Raw genomic sequence first — 25,840 nt, 5'->3', positions numbered from 1 at the left:
TCCATTCTAAGGGTCTTCTTGCTGTAGTTATTATATTTAAAAAACATATATTATATATATATATATATATAAACTAATGAATCCCTTTTTCTCCCTGAATGTCTGCCATTCAATCTTTCTCTATACATATACAAAATTCAAAGTGGTTTTACATCAAATGTCCAGGCACTTTATGCATCAGTCAGAAATAGGAAGAATACTTCTTCACATTTTTTTTCTTTTTAATATTCTATACCTGGCTACACTGGGACTGATACCACAGCTCTTTCTCAAGCAAAAGAACTGTGAGCGAGTGAACTGAGCTCTGAGTGGAAGCAGAGGCACCTGTGGCAGAAAACTAATCTCCTAACAGTTCCCCCTGGAAAACTGAAGGCTGCCCTTGCTTGGCTCCACGCAATCCCAGCAGACAGCACTCTGCATCGTGTGAGACTTAATTGGGCAGCACAGCCTCCAGATCCATTCCTTCCCACTTCTCTTGCTTTAGTCGCTGTGCTGATATCTTTATTATCGAAACAACACTGATATTGGAGAGCGCTGGCACAGATTTTGGCCATGATATTTCCAACATGTGTCTGTCAATAAGGCATAAGAAGTGAATTGTTTTAAATACATCCTGGATACAACTGTGATCACGGACCAGGAATGTTGGGGAGAGGTGAAGGCTTAAGTGTCTGGTCTCACTGTTCTGAATATGACAGGTAAAAAGTAATTTGATATTACTGTTCAAACTTTAATAGTCTTCGTTAAGCTTCAGAGTTAACATCCCCAGCTATCAATGAGAATAGCTTCCATCTCTTAGAATTACATCCAGGGAAATCCAGGCTACCCTGCATTTGCAGATGATCTCTGTAACTGTAGAGGAAAGGTATTAATGGAAGCTAATTCATTAACTAAATCATGTAAGCTAATTATGTGGGAGCTTAAAAGGATCTGTGGAACTACATATTGTGGTTGTATTACTTCACTGAACATTGAACTCTGACTTGTGCAAACAGACTTAGGGCACTAGATTATAGGCAGCTCTTAAAGAAAAAGGGAGGAGAAATTAATCACATTTCACAATTATCTTTCCTTTAATGATAAGTTTTGGTTTATCAAAAAACTTGTACAAAAATACATATAAGTTTCATATGTATATAAATGACAATACAGCTTTTACAGTTTCATTTATTAAATGCTTTAGAAATATTACCAGTGAACAACCCAGTTAGGATATGCTAATGAAACATCACAGAATCACAGAATCGTCCAGGTTGGAAGAGACCTCCAAGATCACCTAGTCCAACCTCTGACCTAACACTAACAAGTTCTCCACTAAACCATATCACTAAGCTCTACATCTAAACATCTTTTAAAGACCTCCAGGGATGGCGACTCAACCACTTCCCTGGGCAGCCCATTCCAATGCCTAACAACTTTTTCAGTAAAGAAGTTCTTCCTAATATCCAACCTAAACCTCTCCTGGCGCAACTTGAGCCCATTCCCCCTCATCCTGTCACCAGGCACGTGGGAGAATAGACCACTCCCCACCTTGCTACAGCCTCCTTTAATGTTAATGTACCTATAGAGAGCGATAAGGTTGCCCCTGAGCCTCCTCTTCTCCAGACTGAACAATCCCAGCTCCCTCAGCTGCTCCTCGTAAGACTTGTTCTCCAGACCCCTCACCAGACCCCTCTCCAGACCCCTCACCAGCTTCATTGCCCTTCTCTGGACTCTCTCAAGCACCTCCATGTCCTTCTTGTAGCGAGGGGCCCAAAACTGAACACAGTACTCAAGGTGCGGCTTCACCAGAGCCGAGTACAGGGGGACAATCACTTCCCTAGACCTGCTGGCCACACTGTTTCTTATACAAGCCAGGATGCTGTTGGCCTTCTTGGCCACCTGAGCACACTGCTGGCTCATATTCATGCCATATTCAAACATGAACTGTCCATCACATACTTCACCACTTAAGAAGGTCTTTGTGCATTGTTTTGGAACTGAAGGTGGTATTTGTTCTAGACTTTTTCTTTCACAGTGCTATGAGATGCTGTCTTGACAGTGTATAGCACTAAAGTACACATGCATATGGGCTACAGGAATGCCGGAAAAGTCCTCACTGAAGACTTTCCATTCACAAAATCCATGTAGTGTATGACCTATCAGTTCAGTGTAGCTGTTGAACTAACCCAGATGCTTTCCTCTCTGTATCAGGACCAGGAAGAGAAATTCTTACTGAGGCCAACCTGCAGAAGGGATAAGTGCCTTTACTCCACACGATCCCACAGCACAGGCCTCCTGCTTAAGTGTTCAGGCCATCCCTCCAAAAGACAGCAAAAAAGATGTGTTTATAGGAGTGGGCCTGGGGCAAGAATTGAGTCCCAGGGATGAATTTTCCAGAGAACAATTTCACAAGAAGGGGCACACAGTTGCTTGAATTACAGTTTGCCTATGTCCTGAGCTCACAGGCACAAAAATCTCCCAAATGCATTAGATATCCTCTAAGACACAGTCGTGTCCTGTGATTATTTCAGTCTTTCCTAAAAATATACTTGTGTGTGTGTAATTATGCATGTGATATATAAATTTAAAACATACATATGGAAAGCAAATTAGCATTTATGTCGTAATTTGATGAGCAAGTCATATTCACCTCAGTGGTGGAATTTTTAAGGATATTTAGCCATACATTGTACAAGAAGATGACTGTTAGGACTTAATGGGGCCTTTGGGTGATATAAATGTCTAAAAATTTAACATAAATTACATCATTAGAGGAGTACTGTAATTTAATTTTACTAACAAAGTACTAACAATTGGGTTTAGTATTAGTATTAAATAGTATTAAGCATATTTTCTAGTGATGACTCAGAAGAATTATGGGATAAATTAAGATCTGCTCTCACAGAACAGAAAATGATCTGAGTTGCCTGTTCTCTCCATGTCTTCCCCCCTCATGAATTAAGAAACATCATTGATGTGACGTGATCATAAGCAGAATGTACATGAACTATTTGAAGATAATTGGGCTACAGCATCCAAGGAAAGCACGTCTGTCTGTTTTCCTTTGGAGTGGATTCAAAATTTACCAGGCACGACTATGAAAGGGAAAGCCAGCCCCTGCCTCCTGCTGCTGTGTTAAGCCTCATTTACTTGGAAAAACAATGCAATGCTTTGTGCGTGTGTCATTCTGAAATTCAAGGCAAGCCTTTATTGCTGGCCAGGAGTATGAAGAGTTTGGCCAGGTATCAGATGTGCCTTTCTGAGCTGCTACCTACCTTCAGACACCTCACACCCAACTCCCACTGAAGCCTATTACAGCTCCACAGCCAGAAGCAGACCTTGGGAGCTCCAGCTCCTTTGAGGAGGGTAACACAAGGTGGCTGGCTGGAAAAAAGGGAAGAGACAGAGCAGGTGTACACCTGCCTCGCTCAAAAGCCTGCTTGCAAGAGCCGCTGTGCACTCGGAAGAGCTCAGCTCCTGTGGAGGATAAATATTTGTTACAGCTAACAGACATCTTTGCATAAAATTAGCACATTTGGAAGCATGTGTAAGAAAATAAATGAAGCAGAAACACCGCACTGTTTACATTACTTTGATACAAATACTTCACTGCAAACTAGCTACAGCCCTTAAGACTTAACGGACCAGAGCATCCCGCAGAGGTTTCTGCCAGGTCTTCTTGCACAGATATTTTTATTCATTTATTTTAAAAAGGTAATCTCATGACCCCCTTCACTGCTATCCTACTCTGTTGGGACCTGGCTCTGAGCAAAGGTACAGCTGTGATGACAGAGGGACTGGGCACATCTGTCTCAGAGGGCTGTCTCTCTTTCCAGAGAGGTGCTGGAGTCTCCTCCTTGGAGACCTTCAAAAGTCACCTGGGCCTGGGCCTGGGCCTGGGCAGCCTGCTCTGGGTGTCTCTGCTTGGGCAAGGGTTGGAGCAGGTGGCCTCCAGAGGGCCCTGCCAGCCTCAGCCCTTCTGGGGTTCTGGGATTCTATTTCCAGGAAAGACAGCACGGCTTAACAGGGCAGGGGTCGATGATATTCAGAGGACTCCAGCAGAAAGTGTATTTCTGGTGCAATTGAAAGTACCTGGCATCCTCTTTCCCTGAAGTCTTTTCACAACTGCAATCTCAGTCCATAGACAGGGATTCATTAAAATTATTTCTATATGAGAGTTTTGTCCTTCATTAGGCTTTTCAGGATTTTCTTGAAGAACTGTTAGAACAAGAAGGAAGGCATCTTGTTGTTGTTGCTGCTCTTGCAAGAGGCAGCGTCTCCAGCAGGGTAAATTCTCTCACAAGGAGTTCTGTAATGCCACAACCAGATTTCCCATGCGCATAGCATTGCTTTTAAAGCCAGCTCGTGTTTCTCTACATTAAACCGTAGGGTTTCCCCAGTTTAGTAAGCAGTATTTAGGTGTCTGAGGAATTCTTAGGCCTGTCTTGAAGTAAATCATTTAAAAATCTTTTTCCTGGCAGAGCGCTATTATAATGTTGTGTACTTTGTGCTGAGAAGGTGTTATTTACTTCGTGCTAAGAACTGAAGGAGGAGGCCTGGGTGTTGGGGGATCTGTTACACTATCCCAAATGCATTGGTTTTGTTAAAACAGTAAGCATACCGGGCAGCTAACAAGAAAGTGTGGCGTACTGCTCTGCATAGTGCTACCATTATTTATTTTGCAGCAGCATTTGGATGCTCCTGACAGAGATCAGCAACCCAATGTGCCAGGCAATATAGAAATACAGAACAAAGCTACCCTCTACCCCAAAAAGCTCACAGTAAAAATGACGGCATGCTTCTGAAAATATTTTTCTCAAAGCATTTAGAACGCCTAGCTACTACTACTTTATAGAATTTTATTGTTGAGTCAAAAAGTTATGATAATTTTTGCAGTATTAACAAGTCGCACTTTGCAATATCCATTAGCAAAAATGAAGCTGCAAATGAAATCAGAGTAAGTGTAGTGCCTTTTCTCTCCTTTTTTCAAATGCAATCCTATGTTGTAGTACTTTGCGCCACCAAAAAAGAAAAAAAAAAAAAAAAGAACAATTGATGGGCTAAAGGGAGCTCTGAGAGGAACCTTATGAAAATAATACCATGGAACATTTTCCCTGTCACCACCAGAGATCTGTGTCTCTGAGCAAATTCAAAATATCTCTGCCAAGAGGGATATACCCCCAGGGCTCAAGAACACACCTCCAAAGCTCGCATTCTCCTTGTTGGAATGCCCCAGGTCCCCCTTGGAGTCAGACATTTTTATAATTTTGGAAAAAGGACAGAGCTCCAGCCCTCCCCTGTAATCACTACATTTGATGTCCTGTTGCCTGTACAAAACAGCCACAAAGCCAGGATTACTGGCTGAAAGAGGATCGCTGACATTGCAGAGAGACCCTCCAGGATCTGAAATCATTGCTTCGCTGCCCATGGGCAGTGTGACAGCCCTGGGTGTTGGAAGGCCATGAAGCCGTGACACAACTTCTGGCACCTCTGCTCTGGTGGCTCTTGAGAACTGAGAAGCATTGGCCTAACACAGAGTCCTCTCCTCTACTGCCCAGCACGTAGGTGGTACAGGATTAGGGCAACTCTGCATCTTGAAGTCACCTCTGTGCACAGGGTTGCCTGAAAACCAAGACCAACCCTTTCCAGGTACACAACCAAAATGTTATACCCAAACGAAGTGCTAACCATGCCGATACCCTTCCATGAAGCATAAATACTTGCATTGAGTGTACCTGCTCTCCTACTGCGGAATGGTATTGTTTCCTGCTAATTATCCTTTGTTTGTTTTGACAAGAAAATGCAAGAATATCCCAGTCCCTTGCTCTTTTTCTCTGAAGGCATACAATCAGACAGAGCTACACAGATTTTAAAGAGAAAAAAATGTCAAAATATTGGCAGCATCTCCATGCTGAAGAAGCAATAAAACCCAAGTGGAGGCAAGGGAGTATTTTGTGCTAAACTATTCACCCAGGATAGGCTTCTGTCTGACTGTTTCACAAGTTATGAATTCTAAAGCTACTCATAAGACGTAATAGATGCTAAAAACTGCCGTGCTAACCTGCACTATCATTCCTGTTATCAAAAGTGTTTATTACAAAATTTTACTGCAATAATGAGCTCTAAGGCATTAGACTTATTTCATTTTCCAAAAAATAAAAAGTAAATAAAAAACACCACACAACAAAAAAACATGGTGACCAGAATGTAAATAGCTTTTGTTTACCATTATTTCTAGAAGTCTGATCATGAGATAAAACTGAAATATTAATTTCCAACAAGAACTGTATATCCATCCCTACCTGTGTATAGGGAGCATGTTTTCATGCATATATTTAATTCAGAAAGAGTTATAAATTTTAAAATGTATCATATAAATCTGTGTATATATATATGTGTACTTGTACATAGATATATAATTTGAAAATGTATAAAATGAATTTTATTTATTTGTGTGCTTATGAGGTGAAAAACAAAAGGGCATGGGGAAAAAGCGATTTTCCCTTTTTCTTTTAAAGGCAGTAAGAACAATTCCCAAGATAATGAAGTTGTCTGCACATCTCCCCTTGCACTCCTCATACACCTAAAGAGATTGCAAAGCTCGGATCAGCACATGCTGAGTTTTGGCCGATGCAGAAGAACACTAGAGCAACCCTGAGGTTCAAATGTTGCGTGTCCAGGGAGGCAAGGGGATGAAGTTCATGTCCTTTGTATCTGGATGGTGGGACACTGCTCCCCCAGAACAAGGCAGGCTCGGTCAGTGCAGTCTGCTGTGAGAAGCTGCAGTCACAGGCGGGAGGAAGCCCTCTGTGAGCAATACCACGGCACCAGCAATAAAACGAGGGGAGAAGTGGCTGACTGGCAGTTTTGGGTTAGAGAGTTCCTGTCTCCTACATCCTGAGATAAGGATTTGGCAGGTCGGGAGAGTGGTTTTGTACGGTGGGAGGAGAGGGGGATGCAGCCTGCAGGAGATGATGGCACCCACACCTGAGTGCTCTGGATATGGCCTGGCATATCACAAGGCTCAGCACCGTAGGAAACCCTCAGAAAGGACCTAAATCTGAAGCAAAAGTCATGTTTTGCTGTTGAAAGAGTTTGTCCTGAGAGCTGGCTTGATCCTACCACTGGGGTGCTGCTTGGAGTGCTGCTGCTGTTCCGAGGAGCAGCAGGGATGTCTGTGGCGGTGCGAGCTTAAGCAGGATGTGGGGGGAGTGGGGTTGTTTACTCCGATGCAATTTAAGACCTTATTTAGTTGGTATGATTTTTGCTCCGTATTTTTTCACTGCTTCTAAACAACTATTTTCCTGTGGGCCTCGCCAAATTTATGCATAGCTTATGTTCTACTTCATGATGCAAAAGAAAATTTTAAGACTATTATATTCCTTTGGAAAGATGAACATTTAGGACTAAATCAAAGTGGAGAAGAAAGTGTCTTAAACAACTTTTTCTTTGCAGACAAAAGGCTTTTTGCACAGGAGACAAAATTCTCCAAGCAGCAGGCGTTCCAAGGGATATTACTTCGGATATTGCAAATATCATTTGGAAAGGATAACACCTCCAGGATTTAGGAAATATACAAAACTAATCAACCTTCTGCTTTAAGTACAAGGTGCTTTAATTTGCTTCTCTCCGAAACATGAGGCAAGGCAGTGCAGATGCTGTCCCTCAGACAGGGTACACGCTCCCCTCGGGAGGGAAGGAGGGAACAACTGTTTAAGGCATTGCTGGAAGGCATGGGGTACAGCACAAAGATAATGGAAAGAAAATGTATAGCACATCCTGGTATCGATATCTGCTGCTGCGCTGGATTAAATGTTGATATGTGAACTAGCTGTGGCTCCAATAATACTCTGAATAAACCTAAATAACCTGAGACTTCTGAAAGAAACTGTACCTCTGCTGCAGAATCTTTACCATTGCCACGTCATTCAGCTGACATTACACGAGGTTTTTGCTCTGTCACGTTTCTCTCTTAAACAAAGATCTGTCAAAGATCTTCTCTTTTCTACTTCTCCCTTCCGCATGGCAGAATAATGGAAAACAGGACTGGGAGGGTCCTCAGCAGCTCCTCTGCACCATCCACGTGGCTCCTGGCACTACACGCTGCCTCAGCACGTCAGTGTTTACGACGTCCAATGTATGATGAAGAAAAATATATTTCTATGACAAAATTTTCTTGAATTCTCATCACTAATGCAACCGGTAACTATTATTATTATTTAAAGATGAGACACTTTTTTATTTGTTAATTTCACTTTTGTTGTTTTTTGATTTTGATTTTTGCAGTGTTGTTTGCTCCAGTTTTCCTTCTGAATCAAAAAGCAAACATAGTTTTCTGTGAAGTATTGGACAATTTGTATATGAACAAACCTAGAATTGCTGCTAGGAAGAAGGTGCTTTGCCCCGTATCGAAAATATTTCGGATATCCTAAATGCTGTATCAACTGCTAAATGATGGGGACATTTTGTAATGACTAATACTCAGTTTTGAGTTTTTTTCTTAGTGGTTAAAACAATGATTTAGCTGGTGGAAGCACCAGTATCATCTGCTCTAAGCTGGTGCACCACAGCATTATGTGTTTGAAATAGGTCAAATCAATTCATGTTACTCATTGTCATTTGTCAAATGCTATCTGCTGTCTCTGTGATTTTCATCAGAAAAATTGCTAAAACTACAAAATCTAGAGTGCTTTATTAAGAACAACAGTAACCCCTACTGGATTGTGACTGTCTCCCTGGAAACCTATAGAATAAAACACCTTGCACTGCTCTGTGGGAAGGCATAGCCTGCATAGCTACCAGGAGAAACAAGTCATTCTTCTGTTTGCAATAAATTTCAGTGTCATCATATCCTGGATTAAATCGGAAATCCTGCTGAATTTACACTTGAGCTTGCTGAAAGACATCTGTTCCTTCTAAATTCAAATTTAGAGCATTTTTTTTTTTGTATTTACAGACAAAAACAGGCTTATGCCAGCTAGTTTGTTTCTGTGTTAACATTGACAAGCACGAGGATGTGTTTCTTTATGTGCCTTAAAAAAGTGCCTTCACGTGTGATTATTAATATAAACACAGTGCCATGATCTGCTGAATGCCTGTCCCAAACTCATCTGAGCCTTCTTGGAGCTTATGGGGGATTGTAGGGGGTTTCGGGGAGGAGACACCAGAGTCGAGCTGCAGTAAGCTATTGTGCTCGAAGTCTCCCGATCCACTTAAAACAGCACACACACCCATACTGCAAATTCAGCACTCTGTTTCTTCCTGCATCCGTAGGGTTTCTGACAAATGAAGACTGCGTTAGTGGAGCTATTTTTGGTGCCATTTTACTATCCCGGGTGTCAGAAAAGTTTGAGCACTTTTTCTGCATTTTTTTTTCTAGACTATTTTCTCAAACTAAAATCTTCTTTTGCCTCTGGGCTTCCACAGGAGTTTTCTGGTATGCTGGAAAACCAAATAGAAAGGGGCAGACAGGAAAAGAGAAAACCCATGTGCAAGTCTAACAACAGATACCACATACTAACTTAGCAACAAATCTTCAATATTTGATTTTCTTTATTTTATTTGACTTGTTTCATAGGAATTGTATCTTTTCTTACCGAGGCGAAGTAATCAAGCCTGGCACAATGGAAAAAAGGGTATTTGGATCACAGATTATTAAATAAGTGAGCTGGAGAAGAGAGAGGATATTCTGCACAGAGGTGTTATGGAGATCTCAATTAATCCAAGAAGCAATAAAGAGCAAAGACTGGGGGATTTGAAAATCTCTTACATGTATTTATAACATCTCTCGAGTGTATACCGGATACATGCATTTTCACACTGATTTTTTTTTTCCACGTTTAGTTCAATTCACCTGAAAGAAACAATCGAACAACTACGTGATTTTCCGAAAGGTGTTCCAACTGCTTTTGAAAATGAAGCCCCTTAAACTACTTTGAAAGCTGATCCCCAATCTCTTTAGAAAATGCTTTAGTAAAACCTTGGCTGCTTAGCAGCAATCTGTGCCAACTTCAGTGCCAGTGCTAGTGTAAATCCCCAGTGCTTGTCAGGGGCATACTTGCTCCACGTGGACACTTTGATCCTCTTTGCAATGTGTGGGGAAAATTAGGCACCTAACCTAGCCAACAGAAAATACTGAAGAGATTGGTGTGGCTCAGACTTTGCTCCTCCTCAGTCTCCTCGATTTACATCATATATGTATTTATATATGAAAAATATGCATGCATGTGTATACATATTATATATATAATGAAAATTCTTGTTTCTGATGTTTAAGAGCTCTCTCGATCTCCTCCAGGCTAACAAAAACACCCATTCCTGAAAACAGGGAAACAAAAGCATCGGGTAAAGCCACTGGCTTAAACGGACTCAATTTTTTATCTGCAGGATTTGGCTACTATTTGTTCTTAAGCTGTTAAAGAGAATGAGTGAAGACACATACCTGAGGATGAAAAAACAATTGTCAATACAGTACTTCTTTTTCCTTCTTCAAAACAAGCTTAGATTGTTCAAATGCCCCAAAGTGCTGTCAGTCCACGATCACTTACAGCACTCTTGAAAGGAATGGTATTTTTTATTATTTTGATATTTTACTGCTGTTACTCAGTGCTCGTACATTGCCAGCATGAAGTATACCCTGGATTCTGTTAAAATGTCTATGTGACATTTGATAATGTCAATTTGACAAATGAGTTCTTTATTGCATAAATGCTCACGATTTCACGCAAAGCTACCGCAGGGTATGCCACAGACAAAATTTATACTGGATCAAACAGAGTAGCTAAAGTAGGCTGTGGACAGATACTAAGACAAATCAGCCTGAAGATAAAATCTAGGATAGATCAGCCCATTCCTGGCAAAACTGAACATCCTCCCCTGTTTGGTGTCCCTAAGAATGTGAAAAAACAGCAACAGCATGCAGCTTAAATACACGGCTAACCAAGTCATCAGGTATACTACTGGGACAGCCCCCAGAAACTGCTCTGTCCTGCTAAAATTTCAGACATCTGCAATAGCTATGACAAGATGAAATGACATCTGCCCCCTTGAATTTCCACATAGTCACAGTCCAAGTACTTACATTAAAAGAAGTTGTAAGAACAAAATAGTTTGCCACCAGAATGCTTTTTTTTCTCTGAAATTCTCTATTCATTCTCTGTTTTCATTCATTCATTCTCTATTTCAGCAACACTTTTCTTTAATACTTCCATCACAGTAAGAAAATGCATGCCACCAATAAGAGTGCCTCTATATTTCACTATGTAAATAGACATTTGAAGACTTTAAAATACACAATTTGATCTAGTCATTAAAAACTCAAAAATCCATTACTGTTAAATTTACAATCTAAAATGAACTTGAAAATCAGTAATGCATATACTAAAAAGAAAAAGCTACCAAATCATGTCCAAAAATAACAAGAATAATTAAATCACAATCCCTTAAATTCACTGACGAAATTTCTTTCTAGAGAAAGTAATCATACTACCTAGATGGAAGTTGCTTTTTCACTATCGTGTCATGCAAATTCACAGTGCAATAATCACTTTGACCTATAGAGAAAACAATGACACTTAGCAAAGACCTCAATATCTATGAGGACTTACAATAATTAAATCAACACTGAGAACACATAACATTAATAAGCAATCTGATAGACATTTTATTTTATTGAGGTATCATTTTTTAATTATGAAGTAAAAGTTCAATCTGAAAAACAACAGTTTCTTGCATATCTAAAATGTCTAGAATAGCGAAACATTCTAGAACACTAGATGGATTTCTAAACTTTTCATCACTGTATGCACTGAAACAACATTGCTAATTTATTCAGATGCTTTCATGCATAATTACAGGAAAACACGAATCTGTTCTGTTATTTTGTTAGTCTGTCATCAGAAAGGAAAAGCTATCTAATGAATACTTTGAAAAATATAAGTAATTGCAACTATTAGATTATTAACTGAAATACAAATAGTGTCTAAAGTACCATTTTAATTCTCTTAATAGTTCCCTATTTCTATTTAGGATAAGATTGGGAATGCAAGGCCTGATTTCAAGCTTTGCCTACACTACAGACGACTTCTGGCATAGCAAGGTTTTCCAAGGATGCGACTACATGAAAATTGTAACACTGTTGAGAAAGCAAAATTCCTTTTTAAGGGCATACTTATACTGCAGACCTATATTTCCACTTTGAAAAGCTTGTGATTTTTTTTTTTCCCTCCAAGCTGGGAAAGGAGTGCTGTTTGGTTTGTTGTGTCAGTACAAGGCACCACTTTTCTGCTACTGCTAAATTGACTCAAGAAACCAGAGAAACGCGTTTTAATCCTGCTTCAGCAAAGGACCCTTGCCACCCACATGGTTTGTTTCTCTTCTTTAAGCATGTATGAAATATCCAGTAAATGTCACACTCCCCAAACAGACTGTCCTTCCCTCTGCCTTGGTGGGCTTTCATTTAAGTCAAGGGCTTTGCAACTAGCAAGCAGCACATTTATAAAAACAGAGCATGGAGCTGTGGGCCTCATTTAGTCATTATTAAATCAGCAAACTGAATTAAATTCAATCTTCTATTACAACCCCCAAAACCACCTGCATTGCAAATATTATAGGACGTGACTCCACCTGTTAGCAAAAACTCTATTTATAGCAACAGGAAGAAATTAGAGCCATACCCATAAACTGTGACCATAACATAAAAGATGCAGATTTTTCCTGTCGATAAGCGTTCTGATTTTCAGTGCTGATATCTCTCTTTCCTTTATAAGCTTCTCCCTTCAACTGTCTCTTGAAGAATATAAATGCCATTTGGAAGCTTGAAACTGAAATGTTTTTCTTACCAAATGCTATTTTCCTTCATCATATGCTGAGAATGAATGGTTCTTCTTGAACATTCAGCTGCTAAAGAAAAAGAGCATATCAGATTATCACTCTGTCCACCTCGACAAAGGCTCTTTTTCATGCTAAGACGTAACGGGAAATGAAGATGCAAAACCATAAATACAGGTGCAGTCAGACTGATTTCTCCACCTGCGCAGATTCATGATACTACTTTTAATGGATTTCTTGGGAAAATGAAGCAAAAAAAAGAAATTATGTAGATGCACAAAGAGCAGAGTATATCACAGGGAAAATGCTGGTAGAATAATGAGAGTTGGGATCTTGGCACAGTCATCTTGCGAATATTTTGTCATGCCTATCTTCAGTGACATCTCAGTCAACAACTGCATATGGGTCTGAACAGGCGGCTTCACGAGCTACCACGTCGCCGGGGATTGCCACTAGTTCTTAAAAGGTAAATTACCCAGAATAAAAAGATTTAAAGCAGTTGCACAAAGATTCAAAGTACTTTTTGGATGTAAAAATTATTGGGAATATTATGGCTTGCTGAGAGTAAAAAACGTCAGGTGATCTAAAACTGAGCTACCTTGGGTAAAGAAACATTTAGGGAATTTTCTGTTTCTTACTTGGCAACAGGGCATATAGAAAATATTTACGGAAGATACATTAAAACAACTTCAATTCCTTGTGTTACTTCTCTAAGAAAGTTTTAAGCTCATTATTACTAAAACTAGTTTTAAGAGAGCAGCTGACCCTTGGATAATCTATCGTTCTTGCTTCTTAGCTGCGTTGCCTTCCCTTCAGATTTGCCCACTCCCTTCCGATTTCCATGAAACATCACTGACAACTGTGTCATGCAGAACTTTGGGGTTTTATGTATACAAAACACATTTTAGAGGCGTTTAGTACTGCACGTGTTTTATTGAAGAATGAATGAATAAAACAGCCTGGCTAATTAAGCTGCTCTGGAAATAGTAATCAATGGAAGTTTTAGGTGTCAAAGCAGAATAAAATATGCTTCAGAAGAACCCTTAAACTAACGCTATTTTAAATGGAATAGTTTTTAACCAAGCTCTGAAGCACTTTGGGAGCTACTTTTTAAATGTCTTCTGAGTACCACTGTAACTATTTCATAATAGGAAAGGAAAACAAATTTCAAGCACTGGTTATAGAAGGGGATTTAAGACCAAATGCATTGTACAAAACACCAAAGCATTCACTGTCGGTCAAACACTGTAAGAGAATGTCATCCATCACAATATTCACACATGCTAACTGTTATATCCTAACAAATGCACATACAAGCAAATGGAAAAAATATTTTAAAGTCTCCATCACCAGGTCTCTAATTAAAGTCTATTACAATGAGGTTCCATGATACAAAAATAATAATAATCTTTAGAATAATAGGTGTGGTACAAGAGTTACACTTGCTCACTATACAAATACTCAGTCCAGTGGTGACAGACGGTGATTCAAGTCGTTGCCCATCCTTACACAGTTCTATAAATGCATGTCTGTTACATTAACACATTACGGATCATAGGTTTTCGCTGCAGTTACTTGAAAGCATCTGTTAAGAAAACAAACAAACAAGAAATTGCCCAAGAAATGTCTTTGTACATATTTTACCTATAACATTAGAGAAGCATCTTAAGCAAGAATGACACTCCTCTCCTCTTGGCACTGTATAGATGACTGTAAATTGATAATCTCCAAAATGACCAATACAACACAGCACACTGCATAGCTATTGTAAACTCTACCTTGTTACATAAACTATTGGACGTATGCTAAGTATGAACAGTTTGCATAGTTGCACAGTAATAATTATTCACACCGGGCTTTTTACACTATTCTTAAAATATGTGCAGCTAACATTCAGGCCAGCAGTTTGCTTTTAAGAATCCACAAACTTAAATTCATATGCTATTATTCAGGTATTGCTCATACATTTAAATAAAGCAGGAGAAATAGGCTATTGTTGAACACATATTAATTGTAGAATACACTGATTTATCAAAATATTGATTGTACTTAATGTTCTTTTTAACTTTTGAGGGCAAATGTACAAAAGCACATTAAAAAAATTGCTGGTATTGAATAAAGCCCATTTAAAGAAATAGAAAATTAGTCTAAACCAACTTGTGCTACTTGTTTTGACAATGTCTGAAGTTACAAGGAGAGAAAAATGCATTTGAATAATACTGATGCCCCAGATAGATTATATTTCTTCTGATTCCTTAAGGACTATTTTATATTTATGAGCTCTTACCGAAGGCATATATCTATGACAAAACCGTCATTTTTGAAAATGAAGGAAATTTGCTGCTAATTCATAAAATTTTAGAGATGCTTACGAGCTTCCATTAACAGTGACCATGGAAAAAGCTCCACCAATATACTGACAGATACCAATTTACATTACACTTTCACATTTGGTGTATTTTTTTTTTCATTGAAAATCTAAGAATGTATTAGGAAAAGTGCATTAATTACTGACGGCCATTGGAAGGTTCTTGCTAACCTTTCGATATGCCTTCAGAGTTAGTTAGTAAATGATGCATTTCTGAAGTTTTTCTTCGCATGCTTCATATATTTACATGAAAATGCGTTCCCAAGCAAGTAATAAGCATGAGAAATTACACAATACTTAAATGTACCTGTTAGAAGTCTTAAGATAAATGCAAAGTTCCATCGAGTTACTCAATGTAGTCACTACAGGATCGCACCCAGAGTTTAAAATCAAACAGTAAGAACTTAATTTACTAAGTACTGCACTGACTTACAAGTCTGAAGCTCACTGACTACATGACTGAGCTGCATTTAATTTAGTTCAGGACCTGCAAGCATATCTTTTATAACAAACAACTCCATTCCGGTAAAATTTTCTTTAGCTTGCAAACACTGCAATTTAATTTGAATGTTTTTGAATTTGGTAGAGAAGAGCTTATGTAAATTCTATTAGCTCGTACCTTCTCAGCTAGATAGACACTAGCATCTGTCTCGACGTTTTGCAGTTGTTTAGGGAGAGCAGACTGGGGCTTTTGTGCCAAGTGGAACTACTCTCGCCGTTGATCAGTGTAATTCTTAAAGCCTATTTCACAAAATTGTCATAAATATTTATGTCTCTAAGCTACATGTTCGTACAAAATTTTATTCGGATTACTACCATAAGGCTAATACTCCAGAGACTCTAAAGTTATTAACATTCTTAGATGTCCATACATTTCTCATTAAACAGCAAACTTCAACACAAGTTCTTGTAAGACTGTTTATTGAATTTAATGGTTCAGACGGAGTTTAGATGCAGCTTATATAGAAAAAAAAAGTCTTTTCAGGTAAACTGCAATCAAAAATAACTTAGTATAAAATACTAAGAGACTTACTGAGATTGTAAATTACCTAACATGTAAAACTATAAAGTATTTGTGCATGCTCACTATTTGATTTCCTTCGTTGTTACAGAGGACTTGTTAAAAGGAGTTTCTTTGTTTTTCTGAGATTCAGTGTAAGTCTATGAAATGGAATCATTGTCATCACAATTCAGATATACAGGACCAAAACTGGCACAGAAGATTGTAATCTTTTTTCCCAAAAAGTTGAGGCAGCTTTTGTTGAATGTTGTATCTGTGTGTGTATGTATATATATATGTATATATAATATAAACTCTGGTGGCTTTGGAGCGTCACAGAGAGAATCCTTTTTTTCGTTTGAGATCTTGGAAAAAGCTTCCCATGAGTACCAACGAAAACAGGTAAGGAGGAAGAGAAGTAGCAGCTTGTTTCTTACATACAGCCCAACACCATGCGCAGCTCCCCAGCATCTCAGAACGAAGAGAGAAGGGTAATGAACATCACATGGAGGCATATCCCCCTCATGTTGCAAGCACGTCTGAGATTTCTCTGGGGAGAGGGAAGCAAGCACAAGGGTAAAGCATCAGTCTACGTTTCATGCATAGCTACTGTGCGCTGCCCCGCTTCCGCGGCGCTCTGTCAGACATCCGAGTTGGAGCTGAGGTTTGTTAACCTGGGGTCAGCATTGATCTCGTATCTGTAGTGATATCCCTCCATGTGATCCCTACAGGCGTCTCGGATGTTGTGCATCCACTTTTTGATTCCTTTTCGGTTCAAGTACAAAACCAGGAGAAAGATGGCCCCGATGAGAGCCAAGACTATCCCTAAGAAGACGTAGGAAGTCTGTAGCTGGGAAGGCAGGTCTATGGGCATGGAACAGTTCAGGTCAGAGGCGTTGATCTTCAGCAGGGCTTTGCCCTGCATCTTCTCGGGGTGGGCGCAGGTCAGGGCCTCCTTGCCCTCTACCTGGTCGCTCTCCTTGAGCCAGGCCACCAGGTCCTCGATGGCGCAGTCGCAGACCCAGGCGTTGCGGCCGAAGCCGATGCGCCGCAGGGCGGGCAGCCCGCGCCACTGGGCCAGGGTGCCGTTCCTCAGCACGCCCAGCGAGTTGTCGCTGAGGTTGAGGCTCTGCAGCTGGCCCAGCCCCTGGAAGGAGACGTTCCGCAGCCCCACCAGCGAGTTGTTGCTGAGGTCCAGGTGCCGCAGGGCGGGCAGCGCGCCGAACATGCCGGCGGGCAGCAGCAGCAGCCCGTTGTCGGCCAGCTCCAGGCGGCTGAGGTTGCGCAGGGCCCCGGCCTGCAGCAGGGCAGCCAGCCCCAGCAGCGCGCCCTGGTCGTGCAGAGCCCCGCGGAGGGCCAGCTCCTCCAGCGGGCTGCCGCCCTCGCCGAAGGCCTGCGGGCTGAGGGACGCCAGCGGGTTGCCGCTGAGGTCCAGCTGCCGCAGGGCGGGCAGGGCCGAGAGGGCGCCGGCCTCCACGACCCGCAGGTGGTTGCCGCTGAGGTTGAGGGCGCCCAGCTCGGCCAGGCGCTGGGCGGCGAAAGCGCCGGCGGGCAGGCGGCGCAGCGGGTTGCCGGTGATGAAGAGGTTGCGCACGTAGGGCGGCAGGTCGGGCGGCACCTCCGTCAGGTTGCCGTTCACGCACTTCACCGTCTTGGCCGCCTCCGAGCACTCGCAGCCGGCCGGGCAGCCGCCGGGCTGCTGCGCCGAGCCGCAGCCCAACAGGACGTGCAGCAGCAGCCCCAGGCACAGCGCCCCGCCGCGCTCGGCTTCGCGCCCCGACATCGCTCCGGCTCCGGCACCGGCGGGCGGCGGCGGCCCGGCCCGCGACGGGACCTTCCCCTCCGGGCGCATTCGGCTCCGGCCGGCAAGGAGAGGCGAGGCGAAGCCGACTCCGCTCCGCGGACCTGCGGCGGGAGAAGGAAAGCGAGAGGGCAGCGCGGAGCCGCACGCTCCCCGCCGCCCTGTGCCTCGCCCGCCGCCCCCGACACGTGGCCGGCCCCGGCCCCGGCTCCGGCCCCGCGGCTCTGCCCGCTCACGGCTCACGGCGGAACGCAGGACGAGACCCGGCTGCCCGTCCCAGGGCTGCCCGTACCGGGGCTGCCCGTCCTGGGGCTCCCCGTCCCCGGACTGCCCGTCCCCGCGCTCCCCGTCTTGGGTCTGCCCGTCCCCGCGCTCCCCGTCTTGGGGCTCCCCGTCCCGGGGCTCCCTGTACCCGAACCGCCCGCCCCGGGGCTCCCCGCTCCCGGTTCGCACCGACTCCCGGTGCCGGAGCCCCGTCCCTCACCTCCTGCCACCGCGTCCGGAGCCAACTCCGCCGCCGCCTCCCCCAGCCCCGCCGCCAACTCCGCGCCCACCCTCGCCGCGCCTGGCCCTGCCTCCGCTGCCAGGAGAAACCAACCGCCGCCCCGACCGGGGGGAGCCGGCACCGCGCCCGCCCCACACGGCCGGCACCGCCGCTCGCCCAGCCCCAGCCCGCCGTCCCCGCTCCCCTGCCCCGCTCCCTCCGCGGGGCGGCCCGACCCCGGGGCCCGCCGGCACGGAGGGGCCCGCCCGGAGCTCCTCTCCCCTCGGTCCCCCCGGCTGTGGTGGTGCGGCCGGAGGTTTACCTGGCCGCCGAGCGGAGTCTCCACAAGCGGCGTGGCCCGGCGAAGTCTGGAGGTGCGCGGGAGGGTACCCGATACTCGCCTCGGCGGCGGGGAGGAGCCGCCCGAGCCTCGCCACAAAGCCACGGCCGGGAGGAGGGAGCCCGGGGGGCCCGCGGCCCCGTGCCGTCGAGGGGCAGGGGTTGGGGTTCCTGCAGGGAAGGGGCGATGCCTGCCGGGGAGACCGTTTGTGGGGAGAAAAGTGAAATAAAAAAGGGCAGCACCACCAACAAAATGCCCCAAACAAGCTGCAAAACTAAACGGAGATAAAGCTGGCGGGACCTTTCGAGGCCCTAAAACAAATAAATAAACCGGAGCTGCAAATGGGCAGATTGACACTGAGATAAAAGTTTTACTGTGGTAAGGCAAAAGCCTCAATACCCACCCACATGGGAAACACTTTTTTTTTTTTTTTTTCCCTGTACGTCAGAGTTATCTTCCTTCTGCTTTCCTGGCCAGCTAGATTCCCTGCATGGCCTCTCCATTCTTTGTTTTTTTTTGTCTTCTTTCAGACTTCCTCCAGCAGGATCCCCAGGATCTGTGGAACAACCAGTTAAAGCCCGCCGTCTGTGGGGCCGCTCTTCCCTGGTGGCATGGGGCTCCCACCAGACTGGAGTGTGTTGGATGAGAAGGTCACAGGGAAAACGAAATAGGGAACAGCAGAAGTGACAGAGATGCCACATGGGGTCTCGGAGTCACGAGCAGTCCCAGAAGTTTGGGAGGTTGCTGCCTGTATGTGTGGTTAGAAAAGCAGTGGCACTACACCGCACGAGTTTTTAGTTTGTTAAAGGGAATGTGAGTTCCAGATCCAAATGGCTCTTGTAGTAAAAAGCTTAGAGAAGTGGATATGTAGAGAGAGCCTGCGTTTTGTAAGAGAAAGACACGTTTCTCTAATCTATTAGAGTTCCTTGGAGGAGTTAAAGGAAAAAAATAAAGTTGGCCTGTTAGACAACAGTGGAATTCAGTGACCAGTAAGAAGTTTCCAGGAGTCTCCTAAAAGAAGATAGCCTTTAAAATAGTTAACTAAAAATATTAACAACTCTGAGGTCACTCATAGAAAAAATACTGAATGTACCCATAACTGTTTGTTGGTTTGTGTTTTTTTTTTTTTTTTTGATAAAACGTTTAGATACAATGTCAATTTTACTGTAATAATGCAAAGAACAAAAATACAGATCATACTGTGCTGACCAAAATTGTTCTCCTGACACTTCATGAGCGTCTAGATGCATCTGCGTCTCTTGCCCTGTATAGAGTCTTAGCTCCTCATGCAGGGAACTCCTTGTTCCATGTTTGTCAGTGCTGCAGTAATGCAAATAATAAATAACAAGGATTTTCCTATTAGCCAGTGCTGAACTGCATCTGCTAACCCTGCTTATGTTTGCAAGAAGAAAAACACTTGTTAATCTGCTCTGTTCTCTTCCCGTTTACATAAAACAGCTTTTCTCCGATGTGCACTCCAAGAAGGAAACTGCTTTCTGGTAAGTACAGTTTTATTGAGTGGATTTCCTGGATGTGTTTGCTATCTGTGCTAGGAAAGAGATGTAGGAAAAAAATATAATTAAAAAAATGTATTTTTAGATCAGTTTTGGATATTATGATTGATTGATTTGGGAATTTGCATTGCACAGCCCATAGAATCTCATCTCCTTGTTTTTTTTTGAATAAAGCTTATGCAAAACTTTGTACTGAGTTAAAACGCAGTATTTGAAAAGACACAGTCTGGACTAGACTCAAACTGGAAGACAGTTTACCATAAGCAAATTGTTCCTGTGTCTGTTATTCCTCTGGGTTGGCTGAGAAGCTTCTGTTAACAGGAAAAATCAGTACTCCAGCATTTCAGCTCCCCCAGCCTGAAAATGTGATGCCTGCCTAAAGGAGTGCAGAGAGCTGTAGAGAGAACTGGCAATAACTAGGAAAATTTATGCCTTTTCTGTGAAATGTTTCTACATTGCCTCAACAGTGCCTGAAGATACTCATAGGAAGTGGCCTTGGAAGGGTGTTTGTGGTGTGCTAAAGTTTATACACCAAATGAGCAATAGCACAGGGACCAGAATTCTTTTCTTTCACCAAAATATCTTCCCACAAAAAAGGAAGAACAAGCTGCAAGTTCCATCTGCTTCCTCACACGGAGAGATCCAGCAGGTCCTCCAAAGGACACCTTCTGTTTCCCTCGGGACTCAGCTTCATTTGAAGAAACATCATTAGAATACTTAAAATGGTGCCATAAAAATACTTGAGCAACCAACTGCTACCTTGAATTCTTTTGTGAATTCTTTATTCCGTACTCACATGCTACACACATAAACATTTATGTTCTGTTTGTCTTCCTTTTAGGTACACTTAAATTTATATGGTAGATTTATATGGTAGTTATTGATTTTTATATAAATTGAAACAATACAGAATTCAGTCTTCGCATTATTTTTTAATTAGCACTTAGTTCCAGTCACAAAAACACCCTGCCCTAATGATCTGCTGACCTACTCTGGTTTTCACTGTCTATATGATAAATGCAGGATAAATCCTATGATTATCTATGCTCCTCTGTGGAAATCATTCAGTCATAAATCACTATACAAGATAAAACCATGTTTGTATTTTCTCACATACTGTCAGTTTTTGTGTTGAAGAAACCACAAGTCAGTCTAATACAAACCATGTCGATTTTTAATATAGTGAAAGCGTATGTTAAATATTCCTGGTGCTATCAGAAAAAAAAGATTCTAGCTATAAGTAACATTTTTGTCTTAAAAGATAAGTTAATTGGGTATCTGTAATAATGCACTCTTATGAATTCCGGAGACTCTCCTTTAGGTGGAGATGGAAGGGATGATAGCAGACAAAGTGTCCTCACCTGAATATATGCAACACCAAAAATTCTTAGAGCTATAGAGACACAGCTCACCCTTTCAGTTTCCAGAAAGCCCATCTCTACTCCCAGTAGTGGTTTATTATGAAACCCTGTTTCTCAAATGAGGAGGAATCTATGGAGACTTGCTGTCAGCGAAGCTGGCCGCCTGAGCTGGGGTCAAGTATTCACTAGGAAAAGAGACCTGGGAGGAGAACTCACTGGGATCCAGGCTCTGCCGTTGTGTGCACATCCCTCTGTCCTACTCTGGCTCTGCATGGTCTGACGTGCAGAGGACTGAGCAGCCTCTTCCAGGTTCGGACAAATACAACTGAGAATTCAACATGCTTAAACGGGTCAGGGTAAACATTCAGTCTTGCTTTATTCTTCCCTTACTGAGGAACGATACAGGTCGTTTACTTTCTAACTTCCTTTGATATATTGCTATACGTATTTAAGAATGGTAATTTTTTTTGTTATGGCTTATGTGAGCAGGCTTCAGCCGGCATGTTGGTGTATTGGTCGTGTCCACCTGGGATGTGGGCAGAGCAGATTGTCGGCTGGATTAGTGCCCCTCTGCGCCACAGTGACTGCCTTGCTTCGCACAAGCACTCTCAGCAGACACTGAGAGCTCAAAATCCCATTTCTTGGGCCAACTTGCAATTTTGTCATGGTTACGGTATGCGAGGGAGGCACCTGGTTGGGTCGAGGTGCTGGGCTCCAGCTCCCATCTGCTGCTGATATCTAGGAGACTGGAAGATGGCATAGGTGAGGGCATTTGCATCCAGGGACAGGAAAGGAGAGCTGAACCCCGATCCCTCCTGGCTCTGAGAAGCAGAGCCCCAGTCTGCAAGGAATCGAGGCCAAAGCGTTCCTCTGGGCCCACTCGCTTCCCACCTGTGGGCAAGAAACACAGGGCAGGAAAACATGGCTGTGCAGGCCCGTGTTTTCACAGCTGTGGGGTGCTGCAGTTTTCCCCCATTTGCCCTGGTTTTCTTGTGATCAGTGACAAAAAATGGCATAGAAGAGGCTCATCAGGTTTGGGAACATAGGGGGTTTGATTCCCCACTGTCTTCTGCGTTGTGTTGCTGTCTGTGCTCTGGCAAGGTGAATGTAAAGGGCAGCCTGGCTGCCTGGTTAGGACTTGCCTCCCCTTAGTGACAAGCATGACTGAAAAATCATACCTGTATGCAAGTATGCAAGATTAAAAAGCCTGGTGAATCAGTTCCCGACCTCTTTTCCTCTGTGAACATTGATCCTTTGCGACCTGTCTCTGTGAGATCTCTAAACTCTTGAGGTGTGTATGTTCCTTGTCTACTGAACTCTTTTGCTTTGCCTTCCCAGCCTTCTCCTGCTTTATCTCAATTCCTCGCATCTTAGGGGTTTCTACGCCCCCTGTGTTAGGAAAGGAATGTATATTTAGGAACTGGAAGGGGATGAGAGGGACCAGGAAGACACTTGTTTTTTCGCTCTTCGTTTGTATAGTGCATTCAGACAGCAAGGGAGGAAGATGATACTTTCCTTTCCCTCTAGCACCAGTGAGTCCACCTGAAATACTGCATTCCATTCTGGCATCCTCTGACTAGAAAAAATGACAAGATAGAGTGAAGAAACAAAGAAAACAGCAGTAAAAGTGATTCAGAGGCTAGATGTATACTGACTTATGTGGAAAGACTAAATTAACTTTAAAAAGCTTGCACAAGCAAAAGGCCATAGAAAATATCTCTGGAAGCAGAACGTAAAACTGAGTGAGGAAGGGAGTTGCTTATAGGTAGTTATTCAAGGTGGGCAGAGATGATGGGATAAAACGCAGAAAAGAAAACTGCATGCTTGGTATAAAATAAAGTTGCCTACATTATAGAGCTGTCTCCTAGCACGCTGTGCTAGTGGTATTTTGCCTTAATTAATTAAAGTACTTCAGAATTAATAATACAATCTCTGTGCTATACTCAGTTGAATAAACCAGTGAAGACATGACTGTAGTACATACCTGTTTTTCTGCCATGCTGGGAAAGAGTCTTAAAGATCACAACAGCAGGTGTGTGTAGGTAAGTCTTGATGTATGAAAGCCAAATCTTGGACTTTTCCTGACCACTTCTTACAGCTTTGGGAATCTCTTTTCCTTAGATCATGGTTGTCAACACTTAAAAATTTTGTGCAGTTTCTCACAATTGCTTCAATCCAAGAACCTCTTACTTAGGTCCAATCTTTTTATCCCTTGGAAGTCCACCATCTGTCTTTAAGTCCGCTATGGTGAGAAATAGAAAGGTTATGCAGTAACTGAATGTTTTGAGAGGAATGCATATCCTTAATTTTCCCTTTGTCTACTGCTGTGACATTGTGGCCAAGAATCACAATGTCCTTTGCAATTACATGTAGAGTCTATTACATGTCTATTCTGTCACTCTCTTTCTGATAAAATGAATATCAGGATCAAAATACATCATCTTTCTCTGTCCAAATTTGCCTGCTTGAAATACAGTAGTTATATGGATTTAATACAATAATGAACCTGATGTGTGTCATCACCAGCTAGCCGTTGAAAGTTAATTTTACTGCACTTACTGAACAATTTTAATATCTTTTATGGGTATCACATGCATTTTACATTAGAAATTCAGTTATAATTATGAGCCTGATGTCATAAATGGTTTGAGGTCTGCCCCATTAGGTTTATTATTCATGAATATAAACTGGAAAAAAACCTTCAGTCCCAGATAAAGAGACAAAGTCTTGCTCTGGGTTTGAGCAAGAGTCCACTTAGTTCAGCATTTTGCCTTTTATGGTGGCCAGCACAGATTGCTGAAGAAAGACTGTAAATTCCATCCAAACGTGAACTCCTCAGTACTTCCCAGGCCAGAGCTTCTCTTTTAATCTGAAATTCCAAAACAAAATTGTGCATCCTTATGAAGCCAGGGATAGAAGAATGGGGGCTTGCTTAATCGCATTAATGATTTCTAGATAAAACAATTATTATTATTGAAGCCAGGAATGGAAGAATGGGGGCTTGCTTAATCGCATTAAAAATAGATGTTGCTGAATGTCTTTGCTTACTACTGTGCAAATTAACTGAAACAAGGAGTCCTGGGGGCCCCTCACAAAGGATGGTTCCTGCCCAAAATGGGGAACCTGTCTCAAAAACCAGCTGAAACTGACCCTGTGGTTTGGACAAGAGCCAAGGAGCAGCTGAGTCTGCACAAAGGCAGGAGGTCAGCTAGTGGTGATGAAGAAGAGTTATCAGCCTTCATCCCCATGACCCCTGGCGACCACCACCAGAAGGCACTGCGCAAGCACAGACAGGAAGAGTTTATGGAAATGACTTCTTGGAACCAATTTTAATATGAAGTGGGGATAGGTTATGCATATGTATAGACATACTGGGAAACTTCATGCATATGTAACTCTTTACTGCATATAACCAAGGCAAGTTGCCATGTTGGGGTGTGCATGCCTTTGGGAGCTATCTTGCATGTGCCCGACGCCAAAATAAACCACATACCTACTTTATAACTCATTTGCTTTGAGTTGTAGAGTTCTTCCACAAATCACTTAATATTGTGGATGTTTAGAAAAAAGTAAATCAGTTAAAATTCTACAACATTTTTTTTTTCAGTTTCAAGCTCTGAAAGATTTTGATCTCAGGAGGGATCAAAAACAATGAAAAAAAAAGGAAGTGTAGCAGTGTATCTAATTAATTCAATTACAGTCTGTGGCCAAATAAAGGGAGAGACATGAAAATAACAGGGGCAAAACTATAAATTTTTAAAAAAATTAATTTTTGAACAGGAAGAGAAACAGAAAACATTAAAAAAATATTTTTCATCTGTCTTTCCCTGCCATGTAACTAACATGACAAGAAAAACTATTTGAACGTGTTTCTGGGAGATTATTTTATTTTTTTGACCATTTTTAGTTATGAAATTCTTCGTTCACCTGCATATATTTATTAACAAATATTTATTAATGAATTTAAAACTTCCAGCTCTTAAAATTCAACAGATGCCTTAATGCCAAGCCCATTCATTTTAGATTTTGATCTATACGTGGCTATCAATGCATTTCAGCACCACAGTGTATGCTTGATATTGTTGAGTAAACTCTTGGGAGCACACACCATGTAAGTGCTGCAGATAAAGTTTCTGTGTTGTTTCTTTGTTTTATTAGGACC

At 42.5% G+C, this 25,840-nt stretch overlaps 1 protein-coding gene across 2 annotated transcripts; it reads right to left on the bottom strand.

Moving 5' to 3' along the window:
* Nucleotides 1-12,204: 12,204 nt before the first annotated feature.
* On the bottom strand, nt 12,205-18,850 carry TPBG (trophoblast glycoprotein). 2 transcript variants are annotated; one of them, XM_040554023.1, is made up of 2 exons: nt 18,786-18,850; nt 12,205-18,083 (listed from the first exon to the last, which is right to left on the bottom strand). In XM_040554023.1, exon 2 carries the CDS (start codon nt 18,028-18,030, stop codon nt 16,819-16,821), a length of 1,212 nt encoding a protein of 403 aa, XP_040409957.1. In that variant the 5' UTR covers nt 18,031-18,083; nt 18,786-18,850; the 3' UTR covers nt 12,205-16,818. The 2 variants fall into 2 exon arrangements, with proteins under 2 accessions (XP_040409957.1, XP_040409956.1); XM_040554022.1 differs by lacking the exon at nt 18,786-18,850 and adding an exon at nt 18,464-18,620.
* Nucleotides 18,851-25,840: the final 6,990 nt, after the last annotated feature.

The sequence above is a fragment of the Cygnus olor genome, chromosome 3 (assembly GCF_009769625.2).
Source record: "Cygnus olor isolate bCygOlo1 chromosome 3, bCygOlo1.pri.v2, whole genome shotgun sequence".
Lineage (NCBI taxonomy): Eukaryota > Metazoa > Chordata > Aves > Anseriformes > Anatidae > Cygnus > Cygnus olor.
The sequence above is the reverse complement of the archived record's forward strand: the minus strand, read 5'-3'. Positions and strand labels throughout refer to the sequence as shown.

Coding starts and splice junctions, on each gene's coding strand:
- TPBG (XM_040554023.1), bottom strand. CDS start 18,030: ATGCGCCCGGAGGGGAAGGTCCCGTCGCGGGCCGGGCCGCCGCCGCCC.